Source organism: Hemicordylus capensis, chromosome 1 (assembly GCF_027244095.1).
Source record: "Hemicordylus capensis ecotype Gifberg chromosome 1, rHemCap1.1.pri, whole genome shotgun sequence".
Taxonomy (NCBI): Eukaryota; Metazoa; Chordata; class Lepidosauria; order Squamata; family Cordylidae; genus Hemicordylus; species Hemicordylus capensis.
Genome location: NC_069657.1, coordinates 242,441,617 through 242,457,858, shown reverse-complemented (window position 1 = coordinate 242,457,858; position 16,242 = coordinate 242,441,617). Strand labels below are relative to the sequence as shown.

Here is a 16,242-nt window from a genome sequence, read left to right as displayed (position 1 = left end):
AAGTCATCGACATCAGCATCAACACATGCGGTGTCGACATCGAACACCCTTCAACGTGTCTCCACTTCTATTAACAATGACCTCGATGTCGAAGTGCATTCTAAACACTAAAAGTCGACAAAGTGTCCTAGGACTTCCATCCCCTTGACACCTGATGGAAAGCGCCAGCGGCTGATAGACTTGACGGGAGATCATACCCCATCCCTGTCCAATGTTCAACATGCTTCAGAGCTGGTGCCTCCTTTGACCTTGGCTCCGTCACTCGAGGTCAACATGCCTATTGGAACATCGGTGTCGACGGAACCGTTGAAGTTGACGCCTATGTCTGTACACGTTTCTTCGATGCTGAGAGCACGCTCGCTCTCCCCAGCAACGACGTCGGTCCCTTCGTCTCCATTGACACTGGCGTCGGTTTGTCCTGTCTTGGATTCTACTCTTCACACGCCGATGGTTCTGGCACTGAGGCGTGACTCTCCACTGCCGGTCCCCATGCCCGACCTTCGACATCGAACTCAATGCTGAAGATGACGGTGTGGGTCTTCACCCCGGCACGATGCACACGCTCATTTCCATGCAGGACTCTTCCACCAGCACCCCCTTGACATCGACCTTTCATGGTTTCCTCTCGGAGGTTGAGCCTCAAACCACCCCTGCATCGCCAACACGTCTGGGGTCAGCGCTTTCTGCAGCACAGCTGCACAGTCCACTGCCATGGCACACCTACAGTTTTACCAATGCTGCACCAGTACACGTATCGGGCTCTGGACCAGCGATTACTACTGATCCTCCTGTCAGCGAGCTGGGCAAGCCTTGGAGGCCCTCAACGCCACTTCCATCAGCCCTGACACTGACCTCGCTGCCTGTGACCTCTTCTCGGATTCACACCACCACGTATATCTCCTTGGCGACTCAAACCAGCGCCCCATGCGTGATACATCAGACTTCCCAAACCAAGCCCCCAATGACGCATTCTGTGTCAACTCAGACTGCACCATTGCCTGTTTCTCCGGTGACCATGGTGGAAACAGAGACTGTGGTCCCTTCGTCTCCCACGGGCTCACCATCCGAATGTTATGGCTCTTCAGATTTCAAATCTGACCTGAAGGGGATGAGAACATTGTGGAGCCCTCTACTGATGTGGCCGCTTCTATTTATGTTTTCCCCGATGACGAGATGAAGGCCTATCACAAACATGTTTGGGCCATGGCAGAGGCGCTGGGCCTTGACATCTGTTCCGAATTGGCCACCATAGATGATCCTGTCTACAATTTTATGCTTAAATTACAGTCTACTGAGCCTGTAGCCCTCCCCATGCTCCCTGTTATTACGCGAGCAGCTAAGTGCACTTGGGAGGTCCTCCATACCTCCACCCCTACCTCTAAAAGACTTGAGAGCCTTTATTGTATAATGGGGAAATATAATACTTACTTGCACCTAGCTCCAAATGAGCTGGTAATTGACTGCGCCTCCACTTCCAAGCCTGACAAATGTCACACTGTTCCACCTGAAAAAGAAGGCCGCAAGTTAGATTTGCTTGGAAGAAAAATCTATTCTACTGCATGTTTGTCCATCAAGGTGGTCAATTATGCGGCATGCACTGCTAAGTATACCCACTGTCTCTGGGACAACTTACTGCCTGATCTTGGCACTTTATCCCTGGAAGAGTTTAAGTCCAAGTTTCGCAAGACACTGGAAGCATCTGGGGACCTCACCAGACGTCAGCTCAGCATAGTCAAACACCTTGTGGAGAGCGAATCTTAGGCTATGGCTGCAGCTGTTACTCTCCGTAGACATGTCTGGTTGAGGTCCACTACCTTGCAGTTAGACATGCGGGACAAGATAGAAGGCCTTGCCTTTGATGGCACAGGGTTGTTCAGTGAGACAATGGATGCCACAATGGAACAGCTCAAGAATCCAAATTTACAGCGAAGACATTCGCATCACAGCCTTCTACTTTCTTGTATGCTGCCAGATACTGTCCAACCTACATCAGTCAACGGCCTTCGTTCTGTCATCAGGAGCGCAGGGATTACAAGAAGCCGTATCCGCCTTTTCAGACATGCTCCTACCAGAGCAAGTTCAAGTCCTCACAGTCCCAATGTCCCAAGGCCTTGGAGACCCAGAAGCGCCTTTGAGGAGCAAGTCCGCCCACCATCACCTCTCCACACCCCATTCCTGCCCCCGAGGGTTTTCGCTTTTCAACTGATGGATCACACCATCCCTCCACAAGAACAGCTCTGCTGGATCAGGCCCAAGGCCTATCTAGTCCAGCATCCTGTTTCACACAGTGGTCCACCAGATGCCACAGGAGCTAAGGGCATGCCCTCTCTCCTGCTGTTACTCCCCTGCAACTGGTACTCAGAGGCATCCTGCCTTTGAGGCTGGAGATGGCCTATAGCCATCCAACTAGTAGCCGTTGATAGACCTTTCCTCCATGAAGTTATCCAAACCACTCTTAAAGCCATCCAGGTTGTTGGCTGTCACCACATCTTGTGACAGAGAATTCCATAAGTTGATTATGCGTTGTGTGAAAAAATACTTCCGTTTGCTGGTCCTAAATTTCCCGGCAATCAATTTCATAGGATGACCCCTGGTTCTAGTGTTATGTGACAGGGAGAAGAATTTCTCTCTATCCACTCTCTCCAAACCATGCATTATTTTATAGACCTCTATCGTGTCTCCCCGCAGTCGTCTTTTTTCTAAACTAAATAGCCCCAGGTGTTCTGGCCTTGCCTCATAAGAAAGGTGCTCTATGCCCCTGATCATCTTGGTTGCCCTCTTCTGCACCTTTCCCAGTTCTACAATGTCTTTTTTTAGATGTGACCAGAATTGTACACAGCACTCCAGGTGTGTCTGCACCATAGTTTTGTATTAAGGGCATTATAATATTAGCAGTTTTATTTTCAATCCCCTTCCTAATGATCCCTAGCATGGAATTGGCCTTTTTCACAGCTGCTGCACATTGAGTTGACACTTTCAACGTCTCTGCCACAGCCTTCCATCAAGCTGTCATGCCATGCCACCGCGTGGCACTGTATAACATCAGACTGCTGGGTCTTGAAGATCATATCTTCAGGATATGCCATCAAATTCAAGATGGTCCCACGATTTACAGGAATGAGGTTCACCCCTCCGTTGTCAATACTTCAGGAGGAAGTAAAGGAACTGTTGGAGAAGGGGGCTTGTAGCCCTGGTGCAGTGGGCAAACAGGTGGGACAGGTTCTATTCCTGCTACTTTCAGATTCCGAAGCGAGATGGAGGCATTCGCCTCATCATGGACCTTTGCCAACTAAACAAGTTCATTTGCGTCAAGAAATTCCTCATGATGGCATTGCAACAGATACTTCCACTCCTCCAAGGAGAGAAATGGTTGGCAATGCTGGATCTCAAAGACGCCTACTTCCATGTCAGCATCAGACCACGACATTGTTTCATTGTTTCATTACTTATGTTTCATGGTCAGCTGCCAAGTGTTCCAGTACAACGTATTACCCTTTGAACTGTCCACCGTTCCGAGGGTCTTTACGAAATGTATGGCAGCAGTGATTGCTTACCTCAGGTTGCAGGGGGTGTCCATCTACTCCTATTTGGACGATTGGTTCCTATCATCCAAAGACAGAAGCGAGTTACGTTCACAAATCCGTTATGTGCTGACCCTCCTTCAGGACCTGGGCATGCACGTAAACTGGAAGAAGTCTCACCTGGAGCCTATGCAGGTTGCCACCTACATAGGGGAGGTGTTGGATACCATCAACTAAAAAGCTGTCAGAAGAGAAGTTAATTTGCTTCCGGGATCTAGTGACTCTCTTCTGGCAACACCCGGTACAACCAGCACAATTGATTCAAGGTTTATTAGGTCTCATGGCCTCCTGCAACACAGTCATTCACTGTGCCCGCCTAAAGATGCAGAAATTACAGCTGTGGTTTCTCTCCATCTTCCACTCTGCCAGACACAGTCAAAGGAAGCAGCTGGAGCTACCTCCTCTGGTCCTACGATTGCTGTCCTGGTGGATGGAATGCAGGAACCTCTTAGAGGGGCTGCCATTCCAGACTCCATCGCCATCAGTGTGGCTAACAATGGATGCCTCCCTTCTAGGCTGGGGGTGCTCACTGCGAGGGTCATTGGACTTAAGGGAAGTAGACTTTGCACCAAGCGCAACTCCATCTCCTTCTTGGAGCTGTTGGCAGTTTATCATGCTCTTCAAGTTGTCTTACCAAGCATGCAGGACACGTCTGTCCAAGTTCAACTAGACAACATGATGACTCAAGCTTACATCAACCATCAAGGCGGGACTGTGTCCCACAGCTTGTGTGCTCTCCGTGTTAAGATGTGGCACTGGTGCATCCGGCACCAAGTCTACCCTGTCGCAGTACACATCAAAGGTCTGAACAATATTCTGGCAGACAACCTAAGTCGGGTCTTCCTCCAGGATTAGCAGCACAAATGGGAGCTCAACTCCAGATACATCACTCCCCTTCTGTCAGTGGCTGCAGCTGTCAGTAGACCTGTCTGCAACTTCAACGAACACGACGTGTGTCCACTTTTGCCCCAGGGCTAGACACGAACCCCGATCCTTGGGGGATGCCTTTCAGCTGGACTGGTCACAGGAGACAACATACATGTTTCCTCCTCAGCCAATAATCGCCAGAGTGGTAGCTCATCTTCTTTCAAAACCGATAGCCTGCATCCTCGTGACACCGTGGTGGCCAAGGCAACCTTGGTTTCCACAGGTACACAGACTGTCCAGGAACAGTCCGTACCATCAGTTTCCTCTGAGCCAAGACATCCTCTCCCAAGACGAGGGGCATGTCCTTCATCCGGACGTTCACACCCTCTGGCTAACCGCCTGGTGAATAGGCTTCTGAATAAGATCCTCCTTAATCAGAGGAAAGCCTCCACTAGGCGAAATTACTTCAAGAAATGGCTCCAGTTCAAAACCTATGCAAAGTCTCAAGGGTTTCTGCCAGGGCAAGTATCTGAATGGCAAGTGCTGCTCTGTCTTTCCAAGCTGAAGTGTCAGAGACTGGCCAATGTTTCTTTGAAAGTCCACCTGGCCACCCTTTTGACCAAGCACCCAGGGTGTGATGGGGAAATGCTTTTTTCACACCCACTAAAAGCAAGGCCTTTTTCAAAGGCCTCTCCAATGTCTATCCTCCAGTGAAAGCACCGTTGGAACCATGGAGCTTGTCGTTGGTGCTTTTGTCACTTACCCAGGCGCCATTTGAGCCCATGGCCACAGCACCCTTGAAATTGTTCGCCCTAAAGACTGCCTTCCTTATCGCAATTACCACAGCACGGCGGGTCGGCGAGCTTACAGCTCTTAGGGTTGATTCCCCATACACGAGATTCTGTGAAGATAAGGTCTGCATGCGTCTGGACCTTTCTTCTTAACCCTCCCCCCCCAAAAAAATAGTATCTACGTTTCATCTGAATCAGGACATCATTCTGCCTACCTTTTTCAGAAATCCTTCCTCTGCCCTAGAGAGATCCATGCATTTCCTGGATGTTCGCAGGGCACTCTTGTTCTACATGGCGCGAACAAAGGACTTTAGATCCTCCATGCATCTCTTCATAGGCTATAGGGGTTCTACCAAGGGCTCTTGTGTATCTAGACAGAGATTGTCTAAATGACTGGTCAAGCTCATCCTGCTCACCTACAGACTGCAGTGCAAGACATCACCAGAAGCCATCAAAGCCCATTCTACTCGGGCCTACGCTTCCTTGGCTGCACACCTCTCGGGGCTTACCTTCTTGGATATCTGCAAGGCAGCTACCTGGTCTTCGAACCTCCCGTTCATGAAGCACTATGCCATAGATGTGTGCTCTGCTGCTGAGGCTAGCTTTGGGAGAAGAGGCTTAAAATGGGTGTTACAATAGCCACTACTGCACACACCTCCATGGAGAGCTTGCTAAACACCCATTCTTATGGCTGTCAATGGATCTCGATCCAGATAAACAGGTTGCTCACCTGTAACTGATGATCTGGTAGAGATCCATTGACATCCATAAGACCCTCCCGACCTTCCCCTCTGCAGTAGTAGTGCTCTGCTACGTGCATACTGGTGTGCATGCTGTTGCCCTTGGTGTACTCTGACATCAGTGCTGAACTCACCTGCTTACAGGATGGTTGTCCTCCACAGTGGTTGTCCAAGAACTGAGGGACGTCGCATCCAGCCCACCTTTAAACACCATGCTCTGCATGGGGACGGGGTATGGACGCCTCGGCAAGCTGAGGCATGGCTACCATGGGTTTCCTGTGCAGGTGCACAACCCATTCTCATGGATGTCGATGGATCTCTACCAGATCATCAGTTACAGGTGAGCAACCTGTTTTTATTGGCTCACATCCTGTAACCTGGTCAGTTGTGGTGTTCAAATGGAGGTTGACTCTTGCCCTGATAGCGATAATCTCCCCTTGATTTTAAGGACTAATTTGCCAGTTGGGATATCTCATTCTAAGGATAAATTCAGTTTTGCTTTGGAAGTGGTGACTTTGGAAGTATGGGTTAAGTGGGATGAGAGATGGGCTCAAGTTATGGATATTTTGTTAAACTCAGATGACATGATGGAACTCTGCAATGAGTTAATAAAGGGAGAGATTGGACTTGTATATGATCACTAGGGAACACTCATTCATATGATATGAGATCATCTTGTGCGGGAAAGAACTAATTTTAACTTCCGGCCAACGGGTAGGTCTAGTGGTTAGTATGACCAAGAGTGTATAGCTGCCAGGAAGGAGTTATTGACATATTATCAATTATACTGACAAGACCCTCAATGTACGACTCTTTCAACTTTACTAGGCCTGAAAAAACAATATAAATCTCTGCTCAAAGCTAAGACAAGAGAGGCTCAAAGATTGTCTTGGCAGTGGGTGATTACTTCAGTCAGAGAGGGGAATTCCCCTCTCTTTGGGTGTATTACAGCTGGCTGCTTGGAACATTACCCCTCCCATTTGACCAGCCAGGTCCCTATGGAGACATGGGAATCACATTTAAGAGCTCTCTATGTGATTCAGGAAGAGGAATCAGTCCCATTAGATTTAAAAATGATCTACTTCCTGAATGGCCAACTGTTTCAGTAGCCAAAGTCAAGAAGCTTATTGGTTCTTTAAAAGTGGGCAAGGCCTCAGGCTGTGATTGCATTTCTCCTGAAATGATTAAGTTTAATGCGGATTGGTGGGCTTCTGTGCTGGCAATTCTCTTTACATGTGTAGATCGAACAGGGTACATACCTGAAGGCTGGGGCTTAGCCATAATAGTGCCCATATTTAAAAAGGGGGATAGACGTGAGCCTGCCAATTATTACCCAGTTAGCCTGTTGAGTGTTGTGGGTAAGCTTTACTCAAGGCATTTAGATTGGATGGAGAATGAAAGTATTTTGGCTGATGAACAGGCTGGTTTTAGAATGAGGCATTCAACGTGCCCTGGTATTACGCCATCTGATTGAGAAATATAGCAACAAGCCAAAGTCCTCTTTTTATGTGGCCGTAGATTTTAAAGCAGCCTTTTATTCAATCTCAAGGATAAGCCTCTGGGAAAAACTCAGAGACACTAATATTGATAGGCATTTACTGTTTCTCATCCAGAAACTTTACGAGAAGACCAGTGTAAGAGTGAGATGTAATCCTCAAGGTTCTCTTTCACATCGAATAACTACCAGCAAAGAAGTTAAACAAGGGTGCATTTATCCAAACAAGCACCCTCCCTGTTCAGTCTTTACATAAATACCTTAGCCAATAATTTCTCTGATCCAGTGTTACATCCCCCAACTATTGCGGGAGCAGCTATCCCAATCCTGCTGTATGCAGGTGATGCTGCCATCATCTCACAAACTCCAGTGGGCCTTAGGAGAGCGTGTAGGCTCCTGGCTACTTATTGCAAAGACAGTAATCTGGTAATTAATTGCCAGAAATCCAAAGTGATGGTCCTTGCCAAGAAGCCTAAGAGACTTAATTGGCATATAGAAGGCCATTGTATAGAGCAGGTCAATAGTTTTAAATATTTGGGTGTATTTTTTCATGCCACTGGCCCACGTGGACTACGTTGCCCAGTAGGCACAGAGGAGTGCATCAGCAACATTATGATTCATTCCAAAGTTGGAGAGGTTATCCCTGCAGCGTTAAAGCTGGTGCTGCTAAATCATTGGCCCAGCTCTCATATGGTGCACAGTTGGGCCCCTACCCTAATTATAGGCCATTGGAGATCATCCAATCTAAGTTTATTAGAGCAGTATTTGAGGGCCCTCAATGTATTTCCAGTGCAATGTTGATGTTGGAAACGGGCCTACAGAGGGTAGAAACAAAAACATGGATTTTAATCCTCAATTATTGGCTCCAGATCTATTTCTTCCCTCTAGGGCTGATGCCTCTTATGCTGGCCGATAGTTTTCAATCCACCTGAACAAAGCACTATTGGGCAAATTGTCATCACTTGGTTGTTTTACTGAATATTTGTGATTATTAGATTACAATCACGACAAGGAAATCCTCAAACAGAGGATCTTGGACATTGAACACCAGAATGATTTAACCTCTGTTTTGGAGATTAGAAGCCTTGGTGACTTTAACTGGGAACCTGCTAGCTACCTACTGTCACTTTCTCTACCAAGCCATCACAGGGTGTTTCTCAGAGCAAGATATGATGGCTTACCATCAGCAGTTTTATCTGGGAGGTTTTTGAAAATTCCTTTGGATAGTTGGATTTGCCCTAGTGGCTCAGGTTTGGTCAAATCTGACCACCATGTGCTGTTGTTTTGCCCTTTTTATAATGATAGCATAGTTTTATTTCTCTCCTGCTATCACATTTTCCCAGCCGAATTGCTGAATTTTATGCCACACTCCTCCTTGTAGATAAGGAACCTTTTATCACCTACAATGTTGCCAAATTTTGTGTGGCTGCTATTAAGATCTGCCAACAGCTAACTTCTAGCCCTACTTTCTAGATGATGCTACAAGAGGCTTTTGTGTTGGTGTGCTTTGCATGATTGAATTCTTATCAGAATTAAGTATTATTTGTTTGTATGTACATCTGATCAATGATCGTAATAAAGCTATTCATTCAAGACTGATATAACAGCAGTCCAAGTAATGTAGGACTGTCAGAAGGAGGAGCGAACTTGTTCTTTGTTTCTCCTGAGGCTGGGCTAGAACCAATGTGTTTCAATTGCAAGGAAGCAGATTTAGACTAGGTAGGAAGAATTGCCTAACTATAAGAGCTGTTTAACAATTGAGCACTCTGCTTCATGCAGTGCTGGGCTTTCCTTCACTGGAAGTCCTTTCCAACTATTTAGAGTTCTATGATTCGGTGATCTTCTCTCCAGGTCCATGTTGCTGAAACTTCTGCCTCTCACTATAAGATATAGTGCTTTCTACCCTCTTTCTTGCATTTAACATAGTTTGGTAAAAATATGATAGAGCCTTCTCTTCATAAAAAACTAGATAAGATAAGAGACATAGCATTTTGTTTATCTTGAGAATTATATCCCCAATATAATTGGTGATACACAGGCTCTACAACTGATCAAAGAAATGTATGATTCCTAATGTTTTTTAGAGACTCTGGAGGAGAAAATGATACAGTGAAATCAGCATAATTTTATTAGTAATGGTGATTTTTTTTAAAAAACTAATGTGTTCTTTTTTTGTTTCTGTGAACTCATTCTTGTGTTTTGTATGGTTTCTGATATATCTACAAAACTCAATGAACACAGTTTAAAAATATATATTAATAAAGCAATACTGGAAAGGATAGCTAATAATAAAATGCCCTAGGATTGTATTACTAGCTAATTCAACATAAAACCAGAAGCATACAATGAATGAATGATTTATGGAAACTGTGATTGTGATCTATGGAAACTTGCCTAACTGAAATGGGTTTTTAAAACTCCTTCCTTCCAAACTGAATTCATTCAAAAGAATGAGCAGATGGCTCAGTAATCTATCACTAAGAGTTTGTTCTTCCTGCATCAAATACTTTTTCCATTGCTGGCTATATTATATTACTGCCTGTATTTGTTTTACTAACAATGTATACAGTTACCTCCGTATTAATGCCATTCCTTTTCTCTCATCATTTCTCCAATGCGTTATAGAGTTTTCTGCCCAAATCATGACCCATTCAAGAAGACTAGCCTTTATGGTAAGTTTCTTCTCATGACCTGGTTTTTTACATTTATTTCTACTTCTGCATTAGATCTGAAACACCACAAATGAAAACATTTAGGGGAATAAAGCCATAGCTGCAGTCTTTGCTGCCTGTCTTCCATGACCATGGCAGTTGCCAGCAATATAGACTTCCCTAGCAATCTTTCCCTGAGGTAGAGGCTATTTTAACCACAACTACTTTAAAGGAAAGGGGTCTTTTGCTCACTTTATCTCTGGCATTGTATTCAAGTTTTATGCACTTCCTGATTTACATTGTTCTCCATGGTCCAGTTACTTTGGCTGATAGATGCATAGAATTTTGTGTGTATTATTCTGAAAACCGTCTATCCAACTATATAATATGACTATATACCAACTGTATAAATGATGCTTTGTGGTACCTTGAAATCCTGGGTACGTTTGCCCCTTAGAACCACTGAAACTTGTCAGACCCAGATTTGCTGAATGTAAGGCCCAGATATGGTGGATCTGCGCCAGTACTGGCTACTCCATTATACATTCAGCATGAAAGTTTTCATTTGTGGCCTCTCATTGGGGGCCTAGCAAATCTCAGGCAAACAACATATTGTCTCTGTTCAGCTCTTCAGAATACCACATCCTCTGCTATAGCTAGTATCTTGCAAATCATTTCCGGTTCTCTGAGTACTTTTCAAGCATAGACAGCTTCTGAGTGTTCACAACCAAAGTGCAACTAAAATGACCAGATTCTGCTTGAGACACACAAAAATGGCTGAGTTTTTCTAATGCAGACAGACAAAATGCCTGTGAGTGGGTCTGCTGTTCCTGCCCGCTGTCTCTCTGAAGCCATGGTAAAACATCTTTGATCATTCTTGTTCTGCTTCCCAATCCCTGAAAAAGCTACAGTCATGCTCTGATGTTGGAATTCTAACCCTGTTCTATAGCGTGATGCAGGGGAGTAACTATAATAGGGCAAGGGGAGACAGTTGTCTGGGGGCCCACTGCCTTGGAGGGCCCCCAGACAAAATTGATGTGAAATCCTCCAAAACTGATGTGAGTGTTAAGACCTGGAGCTACCAGAACAGCATGTCTTTCTCTAGTACCATTAAATGACTTGCATTGTCCACAATTTACAAAACCGAGCTGAGCTTCAGTGAAGGGGGGGGGCATTTTAAAATCTCGTCTCTGGGCCCACTCTAGTTTTGGATAGCACTTTATACCAATTCATTCTGATGTGGTCCATTTTTGGTTGATGTTGTTGTTGTTGTTACTCTTTCAACATTGAAGCAAAATGTTAAAATATGTCTCGGAAGAGTTTTAGGTACTTGCTTCATGACTGAAACATCAGAGACAGTCTCAGTGTGGATGTAGCGTGCAATTTAAAAGGGTACTATCAAGACTCTTTTTTTAAAAAGTTTTGTGAGTGAGAGTAAATGCATTACATAAAATTCTTGACATACTTCCTAAGAATGCAGGCAAAGTGAAGGGATGTAGATGGACATTCTAGTTTGCAATAACAATTCAACTGAGATTTAAGAAGTAGTACTTGCAAGCATTAAGAGATACATTGAGCTGCAAAAATGGATATCCAACTTTTGCAAATACATATGTAATTTGATGCAGATGAGAAGGAAAAGAGAGATTCTGTAATATGTGAAAACGCCCCCAAATCTCATTCATAATGTGGGTTCAGTAGATGGCTCTCATAGAGTTCCTGTTACTGTAGCTCTTACATTAAGAGACACATAAAGGAAGTTATTTTAGCATGTTCTGTTAGTTAGAAGTTACTTTAAGTTGCTGCGGTTGGATGACCTGAAAAATGGGAAGTGGGGTTCTAGTTTGTTTTTATAGAATGTTTCTCACTAACTTACTGAAGTATTATAAGAACTGGTCTTATACAGTATAATATAATCACATTATTACTTGTTGACTTTGATTTCTAGATGAAGACAGTAAGAGGGAAAGGCCCTCAATCGTAATGAAACCTTCCTCTACTAGAAAGAAAATGGTAATATAGAGCTAAACAATTGCTCTATTTCATTGTATGAGTACATCAATAAGGAACTTCTTACTTATGTACTGATCAGTTATTTAAGAGACCATGTTCTCAGTTTCTTAACTACATGGAATACATGACCTATGTGAAAAGTCTTGCAAAGCAGAATTCTTAGGGTATCGAATTAGGTCTTTTTACTGGTTGATTTATTTTTGGGTCATGTTGGTTTATGGTGTAAATCTATCACTACTATTATGCAGCATTTTACTTGGTGCTAAAGGTTGGTGCTAAACCTAGTCTGCTAGGTTCTGAATCTTTGGAAATAAAAGGTAGTAAGCAATAAAAAGTTGTATATACACAGTTTCTTCCGTGAAGTTCTGTATTTCCAATGTTTGATTTTTTTGAAAGATTTATTTCAAAATATATAGAATTATATAAATCTATAAAGCACTTAAGATTCTCAGAATTGCCTCCATGTTCTTCTATAATCTAAAGAAAGATTAGCCAAAGTTCCACACCTAAGGGTGAAACTGCACATTGTATACAAATGCATTTTACAAAGCCTGATGGCTATTATGCCAAAGCAGCTTCAGAAGATGTGGCTGGTATATGAATATGTGTCCGTAACACCCACATTTTAATTTTTTATTTTTTTTGGCCATATGCCATTTTCTGCCCTAGCTCCCTCAGGAGGATTGCAGCACTGGGGGTGGGATTAATTACCCCTCTGCTTCTCCACTCCAAACCCCCAGGTTGCTGTTTTACTTTAATAGAAGTCCCATCTGGATCATGCTTGCATGTAATGTGCTTGTTCTGTTCTAATCGCTCTGTATCAAACTTTCCATGGCTGAGAGCTACAGAAAACCCAGCCTCCTCCTTCATCAGCCATCACCCGATTCTTCTGCTTCACAGAAGGAGCTTCTGCCCTACTTGCTCATACTATATCAACTGATATATTTTTCAAAATGTATCAAAAATAAGAAATCTGTTTAAGAGACGCTGTTTCTTACTTCTACATGGGCCTAGTCTTATCACTACTACTCGGGTCTCCTGTGCAGCTTATCCAGTGGTCTTTGGCAAAATTCTCTAGTGTTGTTACCACCTTATCATAAGCTCCATCAAGTCCAAGTGTGTTTTAAACATCAAACAAGCTTTATGCCCAAAATATACTGAGAGTTATATTTCTGCAAGTCTGAGAATCTCTTCAAGTGACAGTATTGTCACACAAAACTACAATTTCTGAGATTTCTTGGAGGGAAGATTGACATCCAAGCAATTTATTTTGTACTATAGATGCTTCGTTCATTGTATTAAGTTGAGCAAAAGTGTTGCAGCTCCATTAGACTATGGACTGAATAAGCTTCAATTCTACAATAATTTTTTTCTGGACACTGAAATATTTACTTCATAAGTAAGTGTCCTTTTGCAGCAGAAGTCTGCACATCATGTGTTAAAACAGTGAACAGAGAGATCTGTTTAAAACTAGCACCCTACCTTTCCTCTTTCATGGTCTTTGTGCACTCCTAATTATGGGTTTTGAGCCTGTGCAAAACAAATGACATGAACATTCTGGAACCAAGGAGCTCGTGCTTCTGCTCTGAGGGCTCATATTTGACTCCGTCTGCTTGCCTCAAGGGGCAGAGCAGGTGCATGCCTCTTCAGTTGTACTATGGCTGCTATGACAGCAGTAATTTTGTAGACTTGTTCTGAGGTAATTAGCTTCAGCAATCTCTTTTTTCCCTCCTTACCTAGGGAGTCTTCCCCACCCCCACCCCTCTTTTCCTTTGTAGTTTTTCATATAGTTGGGTTGTGCACCAAGATACTTTGTTCGGTTATTTCTTCAGTAGTCTTGTGCACCTATAGCATAGTGGACATAATTTTAAAAATGCAATAGGCAGCCGTGGTGGTAAAGTATCCAGCTCTAGGAGAGACAAGACTTAATGACATGGCATTTGGTTCAGATTCATCCAAACAGAGATTTTGGAAAAGAACTCTGGCAGTTACAGTCTGTAATTATTACTATTATTAATTTGATTTCTGTTCCAAACTTTCAGAGTAAAATTATCCCCACTGTAGTTTACATAAAATGTAATTATATCCCAAAGGAGCTGACTGAATTGATAATCAGTTTATTCAATCTTGCCTGACGCATTTTGAGCAATATGCTTTTCTTCCGTATTTTATTCTGTATTTTTGGGATAGCTATTCCTCTTGCTATTTAACTTATTCATAAATGATCAAGAAGTTGGGATAAACAGCGAAGAGGCCAAATTTGTAAATGACACCAAACTATTTAGGGCAGTGAAATCCAAAGCAGATTGTGAGGAGCTCCAAAAGGATCTCTGAAATTGGGGGAGTGGGCAACAAAATGGCAAATGCAGTTCAGTGTAAGCAAGTGTAAAGTGATGCATTTTGTGGCAAAAAAACTCCAACTTAACATATACACTGATCGGGTATGAGTTGTCAGTGACTGATTCGATCTTGGGGTCGTGGTGGACAGCCCATTGAAAGTGTCAACTCAGTGCACTGCAAGCTATGAAAAAGGCACATTCTATGGTAGGGATCATTGGGAGGGGAATTGAAAATAAAAATGCTAATATCATAGTTCCCTTATACAAATCTGTGGTGCGGCCACATTTGGAGTATTGTGTACAGTTCTAGTCACCGTATCTTAAGAAGGACTTTGTAGACCTGGAAAAGGTAACTGGTTGAAGGACGGGAAACGGGGTAGGATTAAATGGACAATTTTCACAATGGAGGGAAGTAGGAAGCGGGGTCCCCCAGGGATCGGTACTGGGACCAGTGCTCTTTAACCTGTTCATAAATAATCTAGAAGTTAGGGTAAGCAGCAAAGTGTCCTCATTTGCATTTACCCTCATTTAGGGTAGTGAAATCCACAACAGATTCTGAGGAGCTCCAAAAAGATCTCTCCAAACTGGGGGAGTGGGTGAAAAAATGACAAATGCAGTTCAGTGTAAGCAAGTGTAAAGTGATGCATATTGTGGCAAAAAATTCCAACTTCACATATACGCTGATGGGATCTGAGCTGTTGGTGACTGACCAGGAGGGAGATCTTGGTCAATTCAGTGCATGGCAGTAGTGAAAAAGGCCAATTCCATGCTAGGGATCATTAGGAAGGGGGTTGAAAATAAAAATGTGAATATTATATTGCCCTTATACAAATCTATGGTGCGGCCACATCTGGAGTACTGTGTACACCATATCTTAAGAAGGATATTGTAGGCTAGGCTACAGCATCTGGAGCTCCTTACTTTGGAAAAGAGGCGACTAAGGGGAGACATGATAGAGGTCTATAAAAGTATGCATGGAGTGGAGAGAGTGGACAGAGAGAATTTTTTTTCCTTCTCTCACAACACTAGAACCAGGGGTCCTCCCATGAAACTGAAGGCCAAGAAATTTAGGACCGACAAGAGGAAGTACTTTTTCACAATGCATACATACATAATATTTATTCAGTCATTGACCAGCAGTTTTACAAATACAGACATTTCAGACATGAACTAAACATTAGAATGCGTTTTGCAGAGAATATAACAGTATTTTGCCACAGTTCTAACTTTATCTTAATCACATAAAGAGAATAAAAACCTCAATAAGGCATCATCTTCTCTTCCATTAAGATTTACCAAAAGGGGAGAAAGTAGCTTTCCTCCGGCTTCTATATTAAAATTACAGTGTAAAAAGGCATGTGCTATTGTTTCAACACAGCCCATGTCACAAGGACATACGCGATTTGCCAAAGGAATTCCTGCATATCTGCCAAACAGGACTGCAGACGGAAGAACATCTAACCTGGCCAGCGTCATGGCTCGTCTATATTCAGGAATCGTAACTACCCGAAGATAGGGGGACAAATTGAATCCACTCAGTTGGTCACCCAAGAACAGTCTTTTGGATATCTGGGAAATTTCATATTGCAGCTCCATATGCATTAAGCGTTGAATAATTTGGATACGAGCTCTGTCGTAACCCAGCTCCTGTATGACCTCTAATGAATATCCACAGTGGGCCAGCTTGTCAGTGGCCTCAGTATGCTATCTAAATTTAAAAGAATCCTGTTTTATAAAAGCAACCAAGCCCTACCGCAAAAAATAA

The 16,242-nt window shown here is 43.5% G+C and overlaps 1 protein-coding gene across 2 annotated transcripts in view; it reads left to right on the top strand.

The window, feature by feature from the left end:
- PHF11 (PHD finger protein 11) overlaps positions 1–16,242 on the top strand; it is a 67,553-nt gene that overhangs the window by 31,560 nt on the left and 19,751 nt on the right. For both annotated transcript variants that reach the window (XM_053283861.1, XM_053283860.1), the window contains exons 5-6: positions 10,100–10,146; positions 12,074–12,138. In XM_053283861.1, the coding sequence (XP_053139836.1) occupies positions 10,100–10,146; positions 12,074–12,138 (112 nt within the window). The remainder of the gene's footprint in view (positions 1–10,099; positions 10,147–12,073; positions 12,139–16,242) is intronic.